A 23,606-nucleotide genomic window follows, 5' to 3' on the forward strand; every position below is an offset into this window, starting at 1 on the left:
GTGTTACTGACCTGTTTATTAGTCATGCCTTTTTTCTTCCAAAGAAAATAGTTCCATCAAACCCTTGGTGGATTCAGGGGCAGAAGCAGGACAATAACTGGTGTCCCTTTGAAGTGTGGCTGCAGGGCATCCCCTGCGTTCCCAGCTCAGCTGTGGAAGCAGAGAAGAAACTTCAAAGGCGGACTTGCTGTTGATCCTGCTGGTGGAGGCGTGACTCCCATCAGCGGGCTTCGGAGAAGAAATGAGGAATCTTCCTCTCTCACTTGCCAGAGTTCCACTCTCACCAAATGATCTGTGAGGTTTTAGTCGTGACTGTCTCTGTCCAGTGGATGCAAATAAAAAACCATCACAGTCCATTTCGCTGTGATTGATGTTTATTTAGGTGCACTGTACAAATCAGCTGAGATAGCCAGTTTTCGTAATTTGTCTAGATTTGTGCCACACATCAGGGACAGCAGGTAAACCGCCCCCGTTCCTGATTACATGAGAGCAAAGCAAAGTTTAAGAAGATTGTCCCCTTGCTGCTCTGCTATCCCCAGGCCATAATTGTAACTGTTTACAATCCTTCAGTCCGAGTATTCATTCTACATACAGGCGGTACGTTCAAACTCATCTGTGAGTTAAGAAATAATTATTCCATTTGGTCAACAATTCACCTTGTACAATATATATATACATTTGAAAAGATTTAAATTTTAAAAGTAAATGCAATTTCCCTGAAATGATTTTATTTGGTCTAAACCTTTTCATTTATATTCTTTACTTCATAATTATAAAGGAAAAGGCAATAATGCTTGAAATATTAACTCTAACTCTTAAAATTATAGTTTTGATTCAAAAACTAATTTATGGACAGTTACATGGACAGTTGAACTTCCCTGCCACTATCCCCAACCGGCTTTTATTTAAATAAATATGAAAAACTGGGTGAAAACATTTCAATGTACAGTACAAAATGGTACAAGATATGAGAGTCTGCAGGGAAGCTTATTATGCTAAAAAAGCCTAAGAAACCATACAGTTACATTAAAGACTGATGGTCACATGACCCCAAAGCAAGCCACTGACACCAGTCAGAGGTGCCCATGTATTCCGCAGTATAGCCCCAGCACGGCCGAAAGAAGACTCTTCTGGTGGAAGAAACTCCTGGGAATACAATTAAGGGGAACAAACTCCAGTCACAGAAAACTTCTACAGTTAGCAGGGGGGTGCGCATCACAATTTCACAACGCAGAAAAGACAGTTTACTGTGCAAATTCTGAAGTAGCAAAAACGGTTAATTCGGTTAGAGGTAACAACAGCCGTAAGAACATACGTTAGTCTGTTATCCTTATTATATTTATCCCAGAACACAGTCGAAGAGGAAGTTATTCCAATGATTAGATTTTTATTTTTTAAGTTGGCAAAGAAGTTCCAAAGTGGCATCAGCTCCAGACTCTTGCTTCCAAAGATGTGTTTTTATTTCCTGACTGTCTCCTGAAGGGATCAAAGTCTTCACAAGGTACAGTCACCATCTCTGGTGATAGTCTATCTTCCTAGGTACGTGCAGACTCTCTGTGTTCAGGCCTTTTGAGGAATTTCTGATTTGTGGAACAAATGATTTGGAGATGAGGTTTAAAAAAGTGAAACAAAACACACCAAAAAATTGGGGAAAAGTCACAAATAAAATGATTTTATGGAGACAGAAGTTTAAAAAAATTGCTGCTCATGACTTGGCAGCGCGAGGAGACTGCACTCTTGAACAACGATCATTCCTGCTGCTCATTTTCTGAGATTTCATTCCAATGAGAGCTGCACGCTGTCAGCCTGGCTCTGTGGCTGCTGATAATCATACTTTCTGGCTATTGAAAAACAAACAAAACAATAAGCAAGAAAAAAGGAGATATGATTAATAAAATCGCAAAATAATTATGAGCTCACATCATTAAATCACAGTCAAGTCATGATTCTCAGTAAAGAATTAGCTTAGAATTAAACAATTTTTTATTCATTAGAGGAAATTTATTATACTTCATGATCCTCTAATTTCTCAGCAGTGCTGATATCCATTTTCAGATGTTTATTATTATTGTCTTGTACATCAGGATTATTCAGAGCATTGAAATATAGGGTAAACACTAATTAAGCTACTAAACTTAAATTAACATTTTGTAATGTCCTTTCTTATTTCCCATCTCCACCTCAAGATAAGTTAATAATAATGCTTTTGTCCACATCATAAGGAATTTGACTATATTTTAAATGAGAAGCCTAAGAGATTTACTGAACATTGTCATTAATATAAACTAGAAGAAAAAACAGACTTGCAATTCTGTGTTCTTTTTGTGCTTCTGAGAAATATTTATTGAAGGTCTTAAACTGAAACTAGAGAGAGTGCAGGGCTAAAGTCTTTGCAAATGTCGTTCACTGCTTGGCTTTCAAACTTTCAGTCTCTTCATTAAGTTTTTTACCAGCCAAGGAAGAAATACTGTTTGTTTATATACTCAGGGTGGATCCAGATTATTGTGGCTGAAAGCTTTACAATTTTGGGAGTCCTCTTTAAGGAAAAGAATTTTGTTTGCTATTTCCTCTTGAACTTCCAGACTAAGTCAGGACTAGACATGCCATCATCAGCACTAAGAATGATGCAATGTGATGGGACTCTTTATTTTTTAAATAAATTTATTTATTTATTTATTTACTTATGGCTGCATTGGGTCTTCGTTGTTGGGTCTTAGTTGCTGGGCATGGGCTTTCTCTAGTTGCGGCGAGTGGGGGCTACTCTTCATTGCAATGCGCTGCCTTTTCACTGCGGTAGCTTCTCCTGTTTTTGGCTGTGTTGGGTCTTCGTTGCTGCACAGGCTTCTCATTGCAGTGGCATCTCTTGTTGTGGAGCACAGGCTCTAGGCGCGCGGGCTTCAATAGTTGTGACACGTGGGCTCAGTGGTTGTGGCTCACGGGCTCCAGAGCGCAGGCTCGGTAGCTGTGGCACACGGGCTTAGTTGCTCCGCGGCATGTGGGATCTTCCCGGACCAGGGCTCAAACCCATGTCCCCTGCATTGGCAGGCAGATTCTTAACCACTGCACCACCAGGGAAGCCCCCCCCCACCCCCCACCGCAGGCGGATTCTTAACCACTGTGTCACGAGGGAAGTCCCTGTGATGGGCCTCTTTAAATGTGCAAATACTCACTATTTACAAGAACAATGGTTTCCAAAGATGTCCACATCCTAATCCCCATAATCTGTGAATATGTTACCTTCTGGGGCAGAAGGGACTTTAAAGATGTTTTTAAGGTAAGGACCTTGAGAAGGGGGATTACCCTGGATTATCTGGCCCAACCTGATCATAGGGGCCCTGAAAATCAGAGAACCTTTCCTGGCAGAGTTGAGAGAGAGAGGGAACTATAAAAATGGAAGAACGGTCAGAAAGATGCAGTGCTACTGGCTTTGAGGATGGGCGAATGAAGCCACAAAGCAAGCAGCATGGGTGGTTTCTAGAAGCTGGAAAAGGCAAAGAAACAGCTTCTCCTTTAGAGCATCCAGAAAGAAACAGCAGAACTCTGCCAACACCTTGATTTTAGTCAGTGAATCTGCTGTAGGACTTTTAATCTCTAATTGTAAGATCCGTGTTGTGTTAAGCCACTGAATTTGTGATAATACAGCAGCAACAGAAAACTACCATGCCTTACAAACACAGGTGTCCTGATAAATTTCATTTTATGCCATTTTCATCAAAGAAGAAAAAGAGCTGTACACTGGCTTTATAATTGTATATGCTATACTACTGAATATTTTTTGATAGGATCTAACTTCTGATTTTTGTTTGTTTGTTTTTTGTATTTGGCTGTGCCTCCAGCCATGTGGGATCTTAGTTCCCTGACCAGGGATCGAACCTGGGCCTCTGCAGTGAAAACACCGAATCCTAACTGCTAGGCCACCAGGGAACACCTACAAACTTCTGTTTTGACTAGGCATCAATGAAAACCTAACTCTTTACTTATAATTTTCTATACAGAGCTTCTGGTTCCCTGTTTTTGTTTTTTAAATACTTAAATTTCCTTAAGGATATATTTTTCTGAAGTGAAATACAAAAACATAAACTTGCCATTTTAACCATTTTTAAGTGTACAGTTCAGGGACATTAACTACATTCACACTGTTGTGCTGCCACCACCACCACGCTTCTTTTGATTACCCCACGCTGACCTTTGTCCTCATTCCACAGTAACTCCCCACTCCCTCCCCCACTCCTAGTGACGATTCTGCTTTCTGTCTCTGTGAATTTGCTACACAGAAGAGAAATCACACAATATTTGTTCTTTTGTGACTGGCTTCTTTCACTTCACAATAAAAATAATTACAAAGCATAATGTCTTCAAGGTGCATCCATGTTGTAGCATGTGTCAGAACTTCCTTCCTCTTGGGACTTCCCTGGTGGCGCAGTGGTTAAAAATCCGCCTGCCAATGCAGGGGACATGGGTTCAAGCTCTGGTCCAGGAAGACCCCACATGCCGCAGAGCAACTAAGCCCGTGTGCCACAACTACTGAGCCTGCGCTCTAGAGCCTGCGAGCCACAACTACTGAGCCCACGTGCTGCAACTACTGAGCCCGTGCTCCATGACAAGAGAAGCCATTGCAAAGAGAAGCCTGCACACCACAACGAAGAGTAGCCCCCACTCACTGAAACTAGAGAAAGCCCGTGTGCAGCAAAGAAAACTCAATGCAACCAAAAAAAAAAAAAAAGAATTTCCTTCCTCTTAAAGGCTGAATAACATCCTATTCATGTATAGACCACATTCTGTGGATCCATCAGTCAAGGACACTTGGGTTGTTTCCATCTTTTGGCTACTGTGAATAATGCTACTCTGTAACATTCAGTTTTACTTCTTATTCTGAACTAGTAAAACATGAATGCAAAAGGGACAAAAGAGGAAACAGGGAAGGTGTACCTTCCTCCCACCTGATTAGTCCTGCAGTTCCTTTCCCCAAAGGAACTGCTGTTACTACTTATCAGGATAAAATTTATGCTGAAGAAATTTCTAGAGGTTCTACTTGTGTAAATATATATATATATGGTTTTTCTACTTTTCACCTGAAATTCCAGCCCACCCGAGACACATACCAGTAACATCTTGCTGATCACTCTTTCTTGCTTCTTTCTATGCAAGCACGCAAACACACAGACATCTATCTTTCTTTTAAAAATATCCACTCTTTTCCCTCGAGTCCCACAGTGTTCCCATCAAGGTAATGAATGTTAATAATCTGATGTGTATCTTTCCAAGCCTTCCTCCAGACTTGTGTAATTATACAGAACATTTTTAGAAACAACCCAATCAAAAAATGGGCAGATGATCTAAATAGACATTTCTCCAATGAAGACATACAGGCACGTGAAAAGATGCTCAACATTTTTATTAGAGAAATGCAAATCAAAACTACAATGAGGTATCATCTCACACCGGTCAGAATGGCCATCATCAAAAAGTCTATAAATAATAAATGCTGGAGAGGGTGTGAAGAAAAGGGAACCCTCCTACACTGTTGGTGGGAAGGTAAATTGATACAGCCACTATGGAAAACAGTATGCAGGTTCCTTAAAAAATTAAAAATAGAGTTACCATATGATCCAGCAATCACACCCCTGGGCATATATCCAGAGAAAACTAAAATTTGAAAAGATACATGCACCCCAATGTTCATTACAGTGCTGTTTACAATAGCCAAGACATGGAAACAACCTAAATGTCCATATACAGATGACTGGATAAAGAAGAGGAGGTGTGTGTGTGTGTGTGTGTGTATATATATATATATATATATATATATACACACACAATGAAATATTACTCAGCCATAAGAAAGAATGAAATAATGCCATTTGCAGCAACATGGATGGACCTAGAGATCGTTGTACTAAGTGAAGTAAGTCAGACAGAGAAAGACAAATACCATGTATCACTTACATGTGGAATCTTAAAAAAAAAAAGATACAAATGAACTTACTTACAAAACAGAAATAGACCCACAGACATAGAGGACAGACTTGTGGCTGCCAACGGGGAAAGGAGTTGGGGAGGAATGAATTGGGAGGTTGGGATTAACATATGTGTACTACTGTATATAAAGTGGATCACCAACGAGGACCTACTGTATAGCACGGGGAACCATACTCAATATTCTGTGGTGACCTATAGGGAAAAGAATCTGAAAAATAACATACATATATATATATATATATATATATCTGAATCACTGTGTTGTATACGTGAAACTAATACAACATTGTAAATCAACTATACTTCAATAAAAACAAAATTCTATACTACATTTTTATTACACGTAGATAGGGATGTTTTGGTCATTTGATTTTAAAGGAGCAGTACCCTAGCATATATATAATTACATCTTGCCTTTTCTCATTTAATGATACACCATGGAAACCACACCTCATTTTTTTAAATGGTGGCATCAAAGGCTGTGGCTTGGATGTACAATTCATCCTGGCTCCTTGCCCTTTAACCTTTGTTTCTTCTCCACCACTTACTCACAGGGTTTAGTACCACAGGACATGTTAATAACCTCTGGCCTGGAAGCCGTTCCTATACTGCTATGGCTGCAGCACATAGCAATTTAATTGTCAAGAAGTGACTGCAAACTCTATAAACACAAAATTTCAAACCTGAACTAAAGTAGGTTCAACTCAACGTCCCCTCAGCCAGATCCCCCAAATGCTCTTGGCCACCTCAACGCCACTGCACATGAGGGAAGTGCAAAGGAGGGAAATTAGAGAAGGATGAGACAGGAGCCTCACCGACTGTTAAGGCATCTAATTTCTGCCAAATTTTCAAAACGTGAAACACGTTGCTAGGGCTCTTCTCAGGGTCTTGGAAGGGCCCCAAATAAGTGAAGTGTCCTGAAACACTAACTTCATGCAAACCGGGTTTGCTGATACTGTGTTGAGCATCTAAAAAAGGCCCTACGTTTTCATTACCAGCTATTTCTTTCTTAAAAAAAAAATTTTTTTAAATTGAAGTATAGTTGATTTACAATGTTGTGTTAGTTTCTGGTGTACAGCAAAGTGATTCAGATATACATACATATATTCTTATTCATATTCTTTTCCATTATGGTTTATTACAGGATATTGAATATAGTTCCCTGTGTCATTATCAGCTATTTCTGATACCTTTGCCAACGAGACTCAACCCCAAAGAGTCTATTTTAAATATGCTTATGTACGTAATTAAGCACAGAATACTTACAAATGGAGTACATTTCCAGTTGCTGTCTTAACCGAATTTTGCTTATTGTGTCATAAAAGTTGGGCTCTGACAGAGTGTCTGTTGGAGGTGGCACACTGAATATCCTCATAATTCTCCTTTTATTTCTAAAACACAAAACCAATGCAGAAAAGAGATTTGTATTCATAGCTGTAGGACTGTAACATTCAAACGATCGTAGTAACCAGAAGCTGCATTAAAAGGACGTAAGTGGCCCTGAGTCCATCTTCTATTTTGTCCCCGTGAGATGCTTCCTGGGCTCAAGTATTCTTTCTTTCACTAGAAGTATGAAGCTGTACATGTACAGTCACAGGGTTATAAGAAAGAAAAGGCAGTAGCTGAACATGCCCACTTCATACAACAAAGCGTCTCCCCTCAATCCCCACAAAAAAAGCCCTGTTGTATGGAAAAATGCTCAGACAAAAAACGTATGATTATTTTTCCCCTCCCTCTCATGTCACGCAAATAAAACTAAGTTATTGCAGGCAGAGAATAAACAGAATGTGAGCAGACCTTAATTTTGAAAAACAATGAATAAAGGATTTCTTAAATAGAGTAGCATGGCCTTAGTGGGGTCATATAGTTAAAATTAACAACAGCCTGTCTCTGCCTTTAAAACATTGGGGTGGGGAGGAGACGGTGGCTATTTTTAGGGGAAGGCTGTTACCTGCCAGCGGCTCCCCCATGCTCTGTGGAGGCCTCCTCTCCCCTGCCCCCCCCACCCCCCGGCCCCGCTCCCCCGAGAGTCCAGGCGGCCAGCTGGCCAGCAGCTCAGGGGTCTCAGGGTCGGGAAGGGCGAGCCTGCAGGTCCCGTGGCAAGTGTGGGTCTGAACTTTTCCCCGGGCAGAGCATCAATTATTCTTGGTTGACTAATTATCCTGAACTGTCTAATGCCTTTGACCTTGGTAGAGGACGCCACCGAGCACATGGCTATGGGCAGCAGCAGCTCAATCCAACTACTGCTGTTTTTCCTCTTCAAAGCACGCCCCTCACCGTGCATTTGTTTTTAACTGTACTTGAAGGAAAGGAGCCAGGGAGTGTGGAAAAGAACAGCTGAATTACACTACAGCATCTGGAATCACAGCAAGAAATATTTATTGAGGATTTACACCATGTGGCACATCAGGGACACAAAGGTTAAATAAAGTCCTTGTTCTCAGGGGACTGAGTTTTGGGGGACGGACAGACAAGTAATTGGATCATACCAATATTATGCACAAGAAACAGAAGAGAAGGCTTGAAATTTGCGAAGACAGAATTGCTGAACACATAGGAGTTAGAGTTTGTGCATTTCAGGGACATTGGCCCAAAATATGTGCTCATCCAAGGGTGACAGTGAAGCTGGCTGAATGAGAAAACTGAGCTATATCAGAAATGATAGAATAGGAGTATAGAGCATCTGGTCTGGGTGCCAAGAGCTGCACTTAAATCCCCATCTCTCAGAGCAACTGGGTTTTCCAAGCCAAATCCTGGTGTCCGGTAATGTGAGGGCTGACCCGACTAGACAGTGATTTCATAGCAGGAACAAAAATGCTGATGAAATTATTTTTGTGCATTTAACTTAGATCAAACAAACAAACCTACAAAACTTATAAATGGCTGGGTTCTTATCAACCCTGAGAATCTAAAGCCTTTACCTCTTGGCATACATGAAGAGCCCAAAGCTGACAAGGATCACTACCAGGTACACGTTGGTGGCTTCATTCCAGGCCTCGTGAACGCTGTAATCGATAGAGCCCTCGTCACCCATCACTCTGTAACCGCCAGGCATGGGACTGTAAGGCAGCAAAGAGGGCAGAGTTTCTTTCAGTTAGTGATGGTGTGACGGCTGGACAAGGGCTGGCAAACAGAGGGCCTGCTGGCCAGTTCCAGCCCCCTGCCTGCCTTTGTATGGCCCAGGAGCCAAGAATGGTTTTACATTTCTAAACGGATACATTTTAAGCAGAGCATCTTCCATTTTTGCCTCACAGCCCTCAAAGCCTAAAATGTTTACCATCTGGCCCGTTAAGAAAATGTTGGCCAACCCTGGTCTAGATCACTAAGGCATGGAACACATTTTCGCCTATTTCTGACTTTGAAACATCACAGTTCCTACATAAAGGTTCAAACTTGGGATTTAAAAATCATATTTCTAAAAGGATATGGGTTGAAATGTCACTGCACAGTTTCCAAACTGTAACTATCACCCAGATGAAAGCAACTGAATACTTAAAACAGAGGTCCACACAAATGGCTGGGATGCTAAGAGAGAAGGACAGCGTTAGACCCGTGACAGCAGTCTGGATGAGATGCGCCAGCCAGGACCGTGCTCTTCCACAGGCCCCTGACACACCTGGAAAACGAAAATGTCTGGAGCTTTATCTAGTTTTGGCCTCCTGGCCCACTGTGGAAGCTATGGGATAAAAAGTTATTTTGCTATTTACACAGCTGTGACTTCTATTCAAGGAAATGCATTCTTTGGACATTCCCACAGAAAATGAATGGTAACAGCAAGTATATCAAGTAGCAAGGGAAAGAGTACTGGTTTCTTATTTGCACTTGGGAAGTTCACTGAATTTTTCCTTAAAGAGAAAGTTCTGCTCTTGTGTTAAATCTAAACTAGGTAAGTCTAAGTAAAATGACCTAATATGTGAAAGAAATTCGGAAGTGTTGTTTTAGATACTCTATCAAAAGGAGAAAAACTGGGCTTCCCTGGTGGCGCAGTGGTTGAGAGTCCGCTTGCCGATGCAGGGGACACGGGTTCGTGCCCCGGTCCGGGAAGATCCCACATGCCACGGAGCGGCTAGGCCCGTGAGCCATGGCCGCTGAGCCTGCGCATCCAGAGCCTGTGCTCCGCAACGGGAGAGGCCACAACAGTGAGAGGCCCGTGTACCGCAAAAAAAAAAGGAGAAAAACTGAACAAATGACAGGTGATAACTGTACTGTAGTTTCTACTAAGATAGCCATTTTCTAATACCAAGAAAAAAGGTATCTGGAATGTCCAAGAAATTGTTTTGCAATTTTTTCTAGACACCCTATAACAGTGAAGGCATTGCAGAAATTCCTCCACTGAAATATCTTGCAATCTGTCCTGTGAGCCTCCAAAAAAATTTTTTTTTTTTTAAGGTAAGTGGGCTCCTTAGTTGCCTCTCCAGGGCTCCTTAGTTGTGGCTCACCGGCCCCTTAGCTGTGGCATGCCAACTCTTAGTTGCAGCATGCATGTGGGATCTAGTTCTCTGACCAGGGATCGAACCCAGGCCCCCTGCACTGGGAGCGCAGAGTCTTATCCACTGTGCCACCAGGGAAGTCCCCAAAATGTTCTTTAGTGTAGATTTGGCTCAGTAACTTAATAAGTGTATATTAAGGGCAGAGTCTGTTTTCTTTCTTACAGTTTGCCTCTGCATAAAATGAATGAAATTTCCTTGGGGTCTGCTCCCAGGCCAGGTGGCATGTTGGCCCCATTCTGGCACCTGAAGTCTCTGTCAGACGTTCGCGGACAGACTGTATTAAAGTGAGTATCGTGAATGGCCATTTAACTTACATTCTAGACATTGAGGGCAAGAGTCATTCCTCTGAAACATCTATTGGTGTCTGATGAGCATAAGGATTGGTCTTTTAAAAATTAGACAGAGAATAATAAAAACAGAACTTAAAACTTTATAGATGCAAGATCTAAATATTAAACATACCCAATTCCTACATATTAAAGATTGGCTATGGATTTTTGTTTTTTTTTTAAGAGAGTGGGAGGCGCAGGGGGATTTGGCATTATTCACAGTTTCAATTCTTATTCCTTAAAATTGAACTCCAGAGTTTCTCTGGATGTAACATTATTCATAGTAAGTAATCAGCCTACTTCAGGAATGGAAACTTTTGGAACATCAGAGACTATAATTGTCTTTACAATTTATGGAATCTAGCATTTTTTTCTAGATTTCCGTTGGTGCCAAAACATAAAATAACGATGACTGTTTTTGGCCATAAGAGATGACTTCAGAGGTCTGGTTTGAGGTGCTGTGGAAAGGCCGGCACGGCCATGCAGTGAGGGTGGCAGGTTTCAGGATTGGGAGTTACGAACAAATTGGAGAAGAAAAGGGGAGCAGACTTAACAATGGCTACTGAGACATTTTGCAGGTGCCCTTTATCTGACACACTTTTAAAGTATTTCCTACGTGTTTTCTACCGCCTGACTGGATCTGAGCCAGATGAATTTCTTGCTTTAGTGTTCCACAAAATTCTGTTCATGTGCCACTCAATAAATGGTGTATTCCTACAGAGCTGTCTTCCTCCTCCTACAAATATGCCAGTTTTTCATTATATTTTAGAGAAGGATTCTGAAATTCTGCTGACCAAGAATGGTGAAATTTTACTGTGAATTACACAACTTGATTGGTACGCAGTGACACTACTGTTCTGGGGACACGCACTTGAGTTACTTTTAGTAGTATGGTTGTGAAAGACTTACACCGGGGGTAGGCCTTTCGTGCCTGGTCCTCCATCATGACCAATGGCATGCCTTTGTAAGACTGCCAGGAATAAGGAGTGGTCCTGTACAAAGTCACAGTACAGACCACAGCTCCCATGTGGCCTGAACTATGACTGGTCCCCACCCAGCTCGCCACAGTCTAACCAAGTGTACACACACACACCTGCTGAGCGGCTACTGCACACCTCACAGCCTCCCTCTAAGTCTGAAGCACAATGCCCAGGGGCGTTACAGTGGTTTGTTCCTGGCAAGTTAATGGATGTTTCAGCAAGACCACCATGTGCTTGGATTGTCATTCAGGGCTTTTCTGAGAAAACTGCACCTTTTCCACATATTTTTCCTGTAAACTAATGCTTGAGCTATTTCAGTAAGGAGTTGCTAGGATGAGCTGAACATAACTATCCAGAGATAAAGTTGGCAAAATGTGACAACTGGCGCTTGATTTCAGTTTGACAAACTTTTAAGTAGAGAACTAGTACTCTTCTTGGAATCAAGCGGCTGTATCATTTTTAAATTATTTTCTGTATTTGGGGTTCCTGATGCCGTGTCTAGGTGGTTCAGTTTTGAGGATCACTTGTCATCGTGTCCTGAATGGTATCCATTTCGTCTCTCGCTTAGAGCTTTGCTATTTTGAAACAAGTTCAGATTGGAGTCACTCACACAGTTCTACGAGCTCCATACAACACAACCCATCGCATCAATGTTGTTTTCCCTCAGTCCTCTGAAACGCTAAAGGCTTGGGTTGCTGAAGCGGGAGGGTACAAGGTCACAGGCCTTCAACCAGCAAGACGAAGGCAATTAACATCTGAGGGGCCTGTGCTGGGCAGTCCACATATGCATTTAATTATTACCATCACCCTGCTGGGAGGCACGAAAGCTCCACCTGGCAGACGACGCGGGGTGGGGGGCTGGGTACACAACTCGCCCAAAACCACCCAGGCTAGCGAGTCGCACGCTGGACTCCCAAACGTGGGCGCTTCCGGCCCTGCCCAGACTCGTGAGACTTGCCAGTCCCGGAGAGAGGAGCAGTCTAGCGGGCAGACAATGTAAACCCCCACCCCGGCAGGCGGCAGGGGCCGGAGCCGCCAGGGCTCGGCTGCCGCGGGCTGCGCGCGGTGCGATCCTGAAGCGCGCCCGCTCCACACCTCCATCCCCCCATCCTCCCAGCCCGGGTGCCCTGCGCTGCGCAGGCGGCGGCCTCCGCCTTTCGATCCGCGATTCTGGAGCTGCGGGCCTCACTGTTCCCTCCAGCCTGGGGCGCGGCGGCAGAGGAGCTGGGACGGCCGGGCGCGGGGCTAGGGGCGCCCTCGGGCTCCCTTCCCTCCCTCTCACCCTCCCCCCGCATGGAGGGGCGGGGCGGGGCGGGGCGACTCACGCCGCTAGCTCTGCAGGCGGCACGCGGGCCGGCGGCTCTGCTCCGCGCTCTTTCCCCGGCAGTCGCGGCCGGACGCGCGGAGCCGGTTACCGCACGGACCGGACGACCTCTGCTTCGTCATTTCCTGCCGGCCCGGCGGCTTCCGGATGGAACGAGGAGCCAGGTCTTTCCCCCCCCGCCCCCCCCCGCCCCCCTCTCAGTGTGCGAACCGGAGGGACGCCGCGACGGCCCCGGTGCCGCCCCCCGGGCGCGTGAGTGCAGCCCGGCTCCCTTCCCCGGCCTAGCGGCGCGGCGCTGGCCCCGCCCCCGGCCCCTCCCCGCGACCCTGGGCGGCGACCCCGGCGGTGGGTCCGGCCGCCGTCGCCTGGAGTCCACGTGGGTCTGGCCGCGCTGCGTCCGAGCGCGCGGGGAGAGGGGACGGGTCCTCCCGAGAGCGCGAGCAGCCTCCAGCCCCACCTCGGCGCGCCCGGGCGGCGTCTCGGCGTGGGAGGTGGGAGTGTGCATTGGCCCCGGGTCGAGATTAAGCTGGGAACGCGAAGATTTTCCTTTTTCGTAATGAGGGCATAGGGTTATTTTTAATATTTGCTTAGGAAAGCACGTGCTGTCACTGGCTTTGCATTTTCCCTGTCATAATAAATGATGCGTGGCCGAGGCTATTGAAGTGTTCTAAAAACTGGATGTGCCCAAGATGCTGTAGTCTTGTCAGTTTAAGTGACTTTTGGATATTTAAAATTTTTGTAAGGACTTGCAAGATTCTAGCATGAGACAAGTAATGAATTTATGTAGGATTTCAGCATGAGTATTGAAGTAATCAGATTTCAGTGGTTGGCACAGCCTTGCAAATAAATGGCCACTTGTCCACGTGCTTGAGGTCTTAACTATTCATTTTGAGCGAGTTCTCTAGGATCAGCTGACTGCTGATTATAATTCATACTAGGCCACGTAGAGGCTGTATCCTTAATTGATGAGCAGAGATTAGAGGTAACGTTTAACATCCTACCCCTTAGCCAGCTTTCTCTGCTGCTTTGTGGATCATTCTGTTAAAATTAAACTCACCTCTGTCTGGATGAAGAGCATTGCTTGGTACATAACATAAAAGCTTTATTTCTAGTAGTAACACATATTCGTTTATATATATTATATATACATAATCACGTGCATAAATTTGTAACTGTTTAGTATGATTACAGAGTTGGAAAATTAGGAACGATAATAATGTGCAATGTTGAGTACTGATTGCTTGCCAGGCCTTTGCCAAATGGTCTACATGCTTTATCTCATTTAATCTTCCGGATAACTTTTTGCATAAACATAGGTTGTTTAGAAATACTTGAGTACACGAGTTTGATTTGAACGTGTCCAAATGCGGAATATGTACATTAATTGCTTCTGTTTCTGTTTTTTGTAAAATAAGGGTGTGGGCAATATAAAATGACTCATAGAGTAATTTAATGTGTTTTTCAAGTTGGAAGAAGGCTTTGCATTTGCACAGAACTGCAATTAGTCCCTTTATTGGGGTATTCAATAGTTTCCAAAGCCCTGTGTCTCTTTATCAGAGTTCCCATTACATGTCATTGTCACCCAATGAACAGGCTATGCTTGGATGTTGGAAAAAAGTAAATGTTGGGAAAGCCTTGATGGTCCCTTCTGAAAGGTGCCCTTTTTCCATATATAGTTTCTAAGCAACATTCCTAATTAAGGGTTAACGAATGACAGTCAAACAGGAATGTGATTTTCCAGTACCAAACCAAGGAAATAAAAAACTGGGTTGGCTGTTACTTTGTTGATGAGTCTAACTTTCATGGGTATGTAGATGTTGAGAATGTTAAGTAATCTACGTTGTAGGGGTTCTACCTTACTTTTCAGTTTGCCTTTACATGTCTTAAACATATTTGAGTCCAGTACTTTGTGCATGAAGAAGTTAAGTTTTTGACTGGATTTAATTGAGTAGTTTTGACTTTCTTAATCAAGAAGTTTATTCTGTGATTCCAAAGGTACAATGTAATAATTTATGTAGGCGTAACAATGACGAGAATGATGGTGGGATCCAGCAGTTTGCATCTTTGGAGAGTAGGATTGGGTGAGAGGCCTGCAGAGGATGAGCGAAGCGCTTGGAAATGTGTCATATTTGTGATTAGAGCGTATTGGACTTAACGCATCTTCAAATAGTGGTCCATCATCGCAGAAGAAAGGAGTGAGAATGCTTTGCCAGTCGGTATTTATAAGAGGGTTCCTTTACCTGAAGGCGTTCTCTTCTGGGAGGAGATGAGTGGACGGATGTAGGAAGAAAAAGATGCATGTGTTAACACTTCCACCCATCGTGACTAACTGATTCCTGCCAACACATGCATCTTCAGGCACTTTTCTAGTAGATATTTGATATCTGTGGGCAGCCACTAGTAGAAGAAGAAGGGAAAAGGGCGGGAGGAGACAAAGCACAGGGCTTTAATGAATAGGCTTTCATTTGGGCAAGATTGAGCAGCTGGGCCTCCGCAGCCTCTATTACGAAAACTGTTCCAGTAATACTGTGTGTGTCTGTAAATCTCTTATATGTTATTTGTATCCAGAAATATGGAGAATATCTCTTTAATGTGCTTCATAAACAATGGAAGATATTTAGAATACAGTACATGAAAAGTTATTAATTTCTGTATGTTTGCCATTGTTGGAAGCCGGAGTGACTGTAATGCCAGCATTGGCTCCTGTTCACGAGACATTTAAGGAATGTTGTGTTTCATCGGGTTGGAGGACAGGCCCTTCCTCCTTACTTCAGAACTTGGCTCTCACGTGGAGTGAGTGCCCTTTTAGGTCCCAGGGTGCAGGGGCCGTTTCTGGGTCCCTCATGGCCGTATTCCAAGAGCCAAGGACAGAGGCCGGCCTACGGAAGGTGTGCAGTAAATATCTGTGGAATGAGCAGATATGCTGGAATCCTCTCTCTGTTCCCACCTGTCGTGGAAATCCAAGTCACCTCTAGGGGCAGGGCCACTGCAGGCTTGCCCTCTCCAGAGTCCCAGCTCACAGTGAGCCCTTTGAATGGTAGCTGTTTAAACCACATACTTTGGCATTTAATCATTTATGGCTTTATATTGTTGCATGACCATTTCCTGTGTTTTGTTTCCCCACCCAAAATACAGGCTGCTCGAGGGCAGGGAATACATGTTTACACAGGTCTGTGTTTGAGAACTTCCTTGTTCATCCAGTATAATAATTTGTACCGAGTAGGTTTATTTTTACCTATTGAGTGAATATTAGGTGCCATGGGGGGAACATCAGAAATATTCAAAATGTGGTCCCAGTCCTCGAGTAGGTAGTATTTCAGTTGGGCAAACATCGTGTACACACGTGGAACAATAAGAGAATTTGGAGTTACATAAAGCACATAATGATAGCTAACGTTGATGTAGTGCTTACAATGTGCTTTTACATGTAAACATATTCGACTCTCACAACAGTCCTTTGACGTAGGTACAGTTATAATCCCACTTTTCACATGAGGAAGCTGAGGCACAGGGAGGTAATTCAGTCACCTGCCCGAGACCACAAAGTGAGTAGTAAGCAGGGAGGTGGCATATGAACCCAGGCAGCCTGGCTCTTGAATCAGTGTGGGTTCTCTGGGGAGTTTTACTTTATCAAAGACAGAAAAGAGAGCTAAAAGTTGACCCTAGTTTCTCAGCTGTAAAGGAAGCTCTTTAAAAATTTCAAAGTAGCATACATGGTGGCAATGACTTTGAGCTGCAGAAACAATGCTGGATTTTCCAGGCAGAAGAGGTTGATAACGAAATGGTTGAGGGGACTGTATTTTGAAATGACTGAAGGCAAGAGGAGAAAAACCAAATTTTGAACCTCAAAGCTGAGGGAGACTAGGACTCTTGGTAGCTGTTGAATTCTAGGACAGTGATTCACCAGGACAAAGGGCAGTGACTGTTTAAGGTACTAATTCTGTGTCAAATAACTCATGTGAAAGAACCCCTAGTGAATGTAATTTACCAGGATGGGAGCATTACTAAAGGCTTCCGGTGCCCATCTGTCCGTTTGCCTTGTCCTTTTGTGAAATCTTGACCCACTTTTTCAGCTTGTCTTGGACAGTAGAACACACTCTTGGGGCCCGGAGGCCTCTTCCAACCAAGTAATATTCATTTGGTGGAAAAAAACTTAACGGCACTGTTGGTTTGGTGACAAACCTGGAGTGAGGTCACTTTGAAGCCATGTGGACTTGGATGAGGGCCTGCAAACAAAATCCAGCAAGATGAAGCAAAGTGGTTTACTCTGAAAGCCCAGTTTTGTATCCCTTTAGTCGGGAGCTGACAATATTATATTGGGGGTGTTGGGCACCAACAGAGCCCATTGAATCCACATGACTCGGCCGATAGGGGAGCACACACGTCACCATACCCGCTGTCCAGGAATCACAGGAGGAGGTGCCCTGGAGTGAAGCCTGGGCCACAGCCCCGGTTAGCAGCTCTGCAGGTACGATGTTCTGTGTGACATGTCGCTTCTGCTGGGGAGGGGGGTGTGACCTTTGTCTTGGGGGCAGCTTTATAACTTGAGTAAGAAATGGCATGTTGCTGCTATCATTTTCACATCAGCTCATGTTTTGGGATGGCCTGTCAGAGCAGCAGCTTATGACTATGAATATCGTCCTGCAGTTGTGTTCTATTTAAATATCTGAGGATATAGTTGGGACAATTTGGGCTAAAAATAATCTCCATTGAAGTGTTTATCCATTTGGCACGTTAGCCTTAATCTTAGTTTTGGCATCTTCTCTGAACGGGGGATTTTTAGGGAAGGAGAAAATGACACAGTGATTTCATTTGTCTTAAACCTGTCAAGCTGGAGTAATGGCATCCCTACTGCCCTGTTTTATGACTCTTAGGGCTGTAGAGCTGCATCCCGAACGTGACCTAGTGTGGTGGTTCTTTAAGTATGAGTGTAGACAGAATGACCCAGGGTTCGTTATACAGTAACAGGAGCAGATGCCTTAGCCTAATCCCAGAGGTTAGAGCTCTTTAGAGCTGGAGCTGGGCAGGCATCTGTATTTTAAGCCATCCTCCGGTGACCCTAGTACCCATCTCCTCATGTAAGAAGAACCAGCCCTGTATTTTAGAGTTTTGGTTTTTTTTTTGCGGTACGCGGGCCTCTCACTGTTGTGGCCTCTCCCATTGCGGAGCACAGGCTCCGGACGCGCAGGCTCAGCGGCCATGGCTCACGGGCCCAGGCGCTCCGCGGCATGTGGGATCTTCCCGGACCGGGGCATGAACCCGCGTCCCCTGCATCCGCAGGCGGACTCTCAACCACTGCGCCACCAGGGAAGCCCCAGCCCTGTATTTTATAGATGAGAAAATCAGGGAAAAGTCAAATGGCTTGCCTACAGCTGGTTCAGTGGTGTCAAGATTTTATCACCAGATAGTATGCAATTTCAGAATTTTATGGCTAGAAGAAATTTTCCAGGTCATCAGTTCTGTAGCTCACTTTATAGCTCAGTATAAATCATGCTTGTTCATACCATTTCCAAATAAGATATGAACGCAGAGAAATAGTGTTTTCTCAAAGCCCATCTTCTATCCTGGCCATGGTAAACATCAAAACGTCAGTCACCAGAATTTCTTTACAATTTTAATGGCTATTTTTTGTTAATTTCAGGAACAGTCAATTATTTGCAGTATTTTTAATTGTATAACCTGTGATGCCCTATAAAATTTTTTTGAAAATATATTTAGAGTTGAAGTGAAGGATTGAAATTTTTTATCTGAGTTACTTATTTTTCAGTCTTAGCGAAAATATAACACTGTGTGAGAATTTTCACTACTTTATTAGAGTTTTTTTGTTTTTAAAATCTGATTGATTTTTAGCTTTTTTTTTTTTCAAGGCATCTTACCTTGGAAACAGCACAGCTTGGCTTCCGTGTCATCGCTGAGTTCAGAGAATCCTAGTTTCACCGTGTCCTCAGTAGAGACCAGAGAACCAGGTTTGTTCCTTCAAGAAGTGTCCCAGTGCCTTGGAATTCAGCAGCTGTTTCCAGAAGTAAATAATCATGTCAGATGCCTGTGAATGGACTGTATGGCCAAGTGACCCGTTACGATATTCATGGAAGAATGGTTTAAAAAAAACTGAACAAAAGGCAAATTTCAAGAATTGGCCCAGTGCCATTTAGGATTTTTGAGCAGCTGAAAGAAGATAGTTCTGCAAATATGAGCAACAAGACTGTAGCATATTTCTTTACATGTTTCTTACATTGTCTTTGTTACCCCATTGCTTTTGTGTATAATATTTGAGTTATTTTTCCCCTGCTGCTAAAGCTGGTAATCTGCTTACGATCAGAGTTTCAATCTGTGTGGATAGAGAAACAGTAGATACAATAGGAGGAATGGGAGCTTATAATAGGATGTTGGCCCTCAGAAATTGACTTTCACTGAAGAATTCCTCAAGGCGCGGGATATTGAGAAACTGCTTCTTCTCAGTGATTGTTCAAAGCTTTGGGGCTTTAGGTTCATCTTCCTTTATCTTCCTCTCAGCCTCTGTGTGTGCCTGCTTTTTTCCTTGCACAGTTTTTTGGACTGAAAATCTGATGACTATATTTTTTCAGCTTAAAAATAAGAGTTATACGAATTACAGCTTCATAAATAGACCTTTGGTACGGTAGCTCTTCTACCCTTGGTTATTTCCTAGGATTAAGAGTAGACTAATTTCCCTTCTTTTTCAGAATAGCTCTTCCTTATTGTTTTTATGTTCTTGTTAAGTGTTTTGTTTTCTTCTATTGTTTCTAGATGGAAATGAAGGATGATCTCTGTGTTCTGTTTTCAGTTATGTAGGAGTCCAGAATAAGGTGGGTCGTAGAAATTTATAGGAAATTTGCATCTTTTCACTGTTATTGTTTTAACCTTGTGTTAAGCTTCCATCAGACTTTTTTTTTTTTTTTTTTAGCAGTATTGATGTAAATGTCACCTTCTTACTCTGCCCTTTCTTTTTTAGGGCAGTAGTAAGAAGCAGGGATTTCTCCAAATACTGATAAGCACAGAGGGAGAAAAAGTGAGAGAGAGAGAAAGCTTTTGTGATTAGTAAATGAAGCAGTTGGTCACTAAGGTCATTGATGTGTATGTGTCAGTGTGAAAATTAGTTTGTGGAACAATAAATGCTGGAGAGGGTGTGGAGAAAAGGGAACCCTCTTGTACTGTTGGTGGAAATGTAAATTGATACAACCACTATGGAGAACAGTATGGAGGTTCCTTACAAAACTAAAAATAGAACTACCATATGACCCAGCAATCCCACTCCTGGGCATATACCCTGAGAAAACCATAATTCAAAAAGAGTCATGTACCACAATGTTCATTGCAGCTCTATTTACAATAGCCAGGACATGGAAGCAACCTAAGTGTCCATCGACAGATGAATGGATAAAGAAGATGTGGCACATATACACAATGGAATATTCCTCAGCCATAAAAGAAACAAAATTGAGTTATTTATAGTGAGGTGGATGGACCTAGAGTCTGTCATACAGAGTGAAGTAAGTCAGAAAGAGAAAAACAAATACCGTATGCTAACACATATATATGGAATCTAAAAAAAAAAGGTTATGAAGAACCTAGGCACAGGACAGGAATAAAGACACAGATGTAGAGAATGGACTTGAGGACACGGGGAGGGGGAAGGGTAAGCTGGGATGAAGTGAGAGAGTGGCATGGACATATATACACTACCAAATGTAAAATAGATAGCTAGTGGGAAGCAGCCGCATAGCACAGAGAGATCAGCTTGGTGCTTTGTGACCACCTAGAGGGGTGGGATAGGGAGGGTGGGAGGGAGACACAAGAGGGAGGGGATATGGGGATATATGTATATGTATAACTGATTCACTTTGTTATAAAGCAGAAACTAACACACCATTGTAAAGCAATTATACTCCAATAAAGATGTTAAAAAATAATAGTAATACAGGAGGGAGGAAATAGGTATGGATGAAACAAGTTGACAGAAAAAAAAGAAAGAAGGAAAATTAGTTTGTGGGTTAGAGCTAAGATGGTTAACTGACATAAGTAAATTTTATTGTTTTCAGCTCTTCTTAGTTTTGCTACTAAGTCAGTTGATCTCATCAGTACTTTTCTCCTCTGGAGATTGTGGAAACCATTGTTCACAATCAAGTTTTACCCAGCAGCGAGAAACAGAAACAAAAGAACAGGTTTAAAAATTTAATTTAATATAGTGAAATTCCAGAAACCATTTGTCTTTTTTTAATATTTCCTTTCCCAGAGGTTTCTTTTACTTTATCCTTTTTTTTGCCTTTCTACCCTACCTATTTATCACCTGGTCTCACTTTTACATTTTTCTCATTTGTCCAGAATTTCTTGTTTGGTATCTTTGCATTTTGCCTCCTTCCTTCCTTTTTCTATGACTCAGTCTCCCATTAAAAATGCTGTCTGTTCCTTGGGCATGCCTCCTTCCGCGCCGGCCCCACCGTTCTTTCTTGTCCCTTCTTGTAATTTAGTTCCTGTCCTCTCACCCCTGCCTGGTTCCTCCTCGCCTCTGCTCACTTCTGTCACCTCCCGTCAGTGACGACCTCTCCTCCACCACCTCCGTCCGCTTCTGTCTGTAGAGCTCACTGATCTGTCACGGTTTCATCGAGCTCTGATTCCTGATCAGCCCTACATTTATGCTGTTTTCTTCCTGTACCTTTTGTGCATTTACTCCGTGAGCTCTTTTTCTATTTTCCTTGTCCCTGGGTGGCAGGTATTACTAGATGCATTTGTTGTCTGTACTTGCATAGAACACAGGTCCTTGCTGTGTATTTCCTGGGTAGCCAGGATGAATCAATTATTATTAACTTTTCTTGGAACATTGAGCTTCCTGTGTTTTCTGCTTCTAAGAATTAGATTGGTATTCTAGAAGACTAATACTACTTTAAAGAGAGGAGAGTCATATGATTTTAACATTTTTAACTCTTTATTCAAGAGTTCATGCCATTTCACTTCACTGCCTTGTCTTGAAAAATTAAAGAAGACAGACATCCAAAGCAGGTTTGGGGGTAGGGGCGGGTGGAGGATGAGAAGAGAAAGATAAATACCACAAAAGGGCTCGCAATCAATTTCTATAGACGGAAAACGGAAACCACAAACCGCAGACTCTAAGATTTAGTAGGTAAAAGGTCCCCTAAAAGAATAAAAAGTATCAGTAATTCTGTTAACTAATCTGAGTACTAAGTCATCTATATTTTTATATGTTCCTTGAAGTTCCAGGACTTTAATAACAAAACAGAAACTTAATCTTGTAAATATTCATTTTATTTTGAGAGACTTGATGTCTCCTTAAGTATTAACCTGTGTCATTTTGTAATTATACCGTACCAGTCTCCAAATGTCATGAATAACCAACCCTGTTAGTTTCTTGTGTGGGAAAGCGTATAAATTGTGTGGTCTTGCCCCTCTGGACTCTGGAGTCATGTTGTAATGAAAAGGTAGCTTTTTGGCAAAATCTTAACGTTCTGCTGTTGATGGTTTACCTTGTTGTAGATTTTTCCTTCATTCTTGCATGCACTATGCGTGTCGTGCTGTCCTGTAATTTCGTTTTGTGCAGTGAACTACTGGAGGTGGACTAATGTGAGTGCAGATGCAGCTTTATTAAACGTGAAAAAGAAAAACCCTATATACCGCATAATGTAGTGTCTAAATGCTATGGTAAGAACAGCCCTACAGATTCAAGCTGATCATGTTGGATCTCCTTTCTGCCTGCGTCTGCCCTCCTTGAGGTGGTGGTTGGCAGGTATCTTGAAGCTGGTTCTGTAATGTTCACCACCCGTGAGCAGCTAGCAGAATCGACATCAGAACCGCTGTTAAGTACTAACAAGAAATGCATGCAGATGTGCTAAATACAGGACTGTGTTCTGGGATTACAGAGATGAGCAGGGTGTGAGCCGTTCTCTCTGGAAGCTCATCGTTGAGTAGGGAATGTTGATAAGTGACAACTGCAACACAGTAGGGCAGATGCAAAAATATACGTAAGTAGCTGCTGTCATAGGAAGAGATTAATTGGGAGAGTCAGAAAGTAGAGGTCAAAAACCTCAAAAAGTCAGATGTAATGTGTAGGTAATGGGGGATGTGCGTGTGTGTGTATTGCGATTATGAAGTAATTGCTGGTCTCTCCTTATTACCTGTGTGAACTGGGCAAGTTACTGAAAGCACTCAGGCTCAGTGTCTTCACTTTGAGATGGTGATAATTGTCTAGTAATGTTACATGGATTCAATGAGGTAATATATACGAGGTGCCAGTATGGTCCATTATTCAGTTATCATTTAAAAATTGGAGAAGGAAACACCCGGTAGAGAACATGGCAGATGAACATACTCTTATTATGTAGATAATGTTGCTGCCCCACATGCCTGGAATTCCCATTTCAAATTTGGTTTTATAGTTTTTAGGAAAACTTAACCTTAGTAAAAACCTTGTAGTCAATCCCCTCTTTTTTTTTAACCAAAAGAAGTTTATTTCGCTTAGTCTACTTGCCAGGTG

At 42.8% G+C, this 23,606-nt stretch overlaps 2 protein-coding genes across 5 annotated transcripts in view; one reads left to right on the plus strand and one right to left on the minus strand.

The window, feature by feature from the left end:
• Position 1: 1 nt before the first annotated feature.
• SMIM19 (small integral membrane protein 19) lies at positions 2-13,630 on the minus strand. 2 transcript variants are annotated; one of them, XM_067721540.1, is made up of 4 exons: positions 13,560-13,630; positions 8,901-9,038; positions 7,246-7,370; positions 2-1,841 (listed from the first exon to the last, which is right to left on the minus strand). In XM_067721540.1, exons 2-4 carry the CDS (start codon positions 9,032-9,034, stop codon positions 1,777-1,779), a joined length of 324 nt encoding a protein of 107 aa, XP_067577641.1. In that variant the 5' UTR covers positions 9,035-9,038; positions 13,560-13,630; the 3' UTR covers positions 2-1,776. The 2 variants fall into 2 exon arrangements, with proteins under 2 accessions (XP_067577641.1, XP_067577638.1); XM_067721537.1 differs by lacking the exon at positions 13,560-13,630 and adding an exon at positions 13,104-13,243.
• Positions 13,129-23,606, plus strand: part of SLC20A2 (solute carrier family 20 member 2) — a 104,419-nt gene continuing 93,941 nt past the window's right edge. Inside the window, exons 1-3 of one of the 3 annotated variants that reach the window (XM_067721533.1) lie at positions 13,382-17,570; positions 18,970-19,068; positions 19,868-19,926. The gene's annotated coding sequence lies outside the window, so the exon portion shown is untranslated. Of the gene's footprint in view, positions 13,267-13,381; positions 17,571-18,969; positions 19,069-19,867; positions 19,927-23,606 lie in introns of those variants that run through there. The other 2 variants (XM_067721534.1, XM_067721535.1) reach the window with 2 other exon arrangements.

Source organism: Pseudorca crassidens, chromosome 21 (genome assembly GCF_039906515.1).
Source record: "Pseudorca crassidens isolate mPseCra1 chromosome 21, mPseCra1.hap1, whole genome shotgun sequence".
Taxonomy (NCBI): domain Eukaryota; kingdom Metazoa; phylum Chordata; class Mammalia; order Artiodactyla; family Delphinidae; genus Pseudorca; species Pseudorca crassidens.

Coding starts and splice junctions, on each gene's coding strand:
- SMIM19 (XM_067721540.1), bottom strand. CDS start 9,034: ATGCCTGGCGGTTACAGAGTGATGGGTGACGAGGGCTCTATCGATTAC. Junction 7,371..8,900: donor CTCTTCATGTATGCCAAGAG/GTAAAGGCTTTA, acceptor TTTGTGTTTTAG/AAATAAAAGGAGAATTATGA. Junction 1,842..7,245: donor ACTGGAAATGTACTCCATTT/GTAAGTATTCTG, acceptor GTTTTTCAATAG/CCAGAAAGTATGATTATCAG.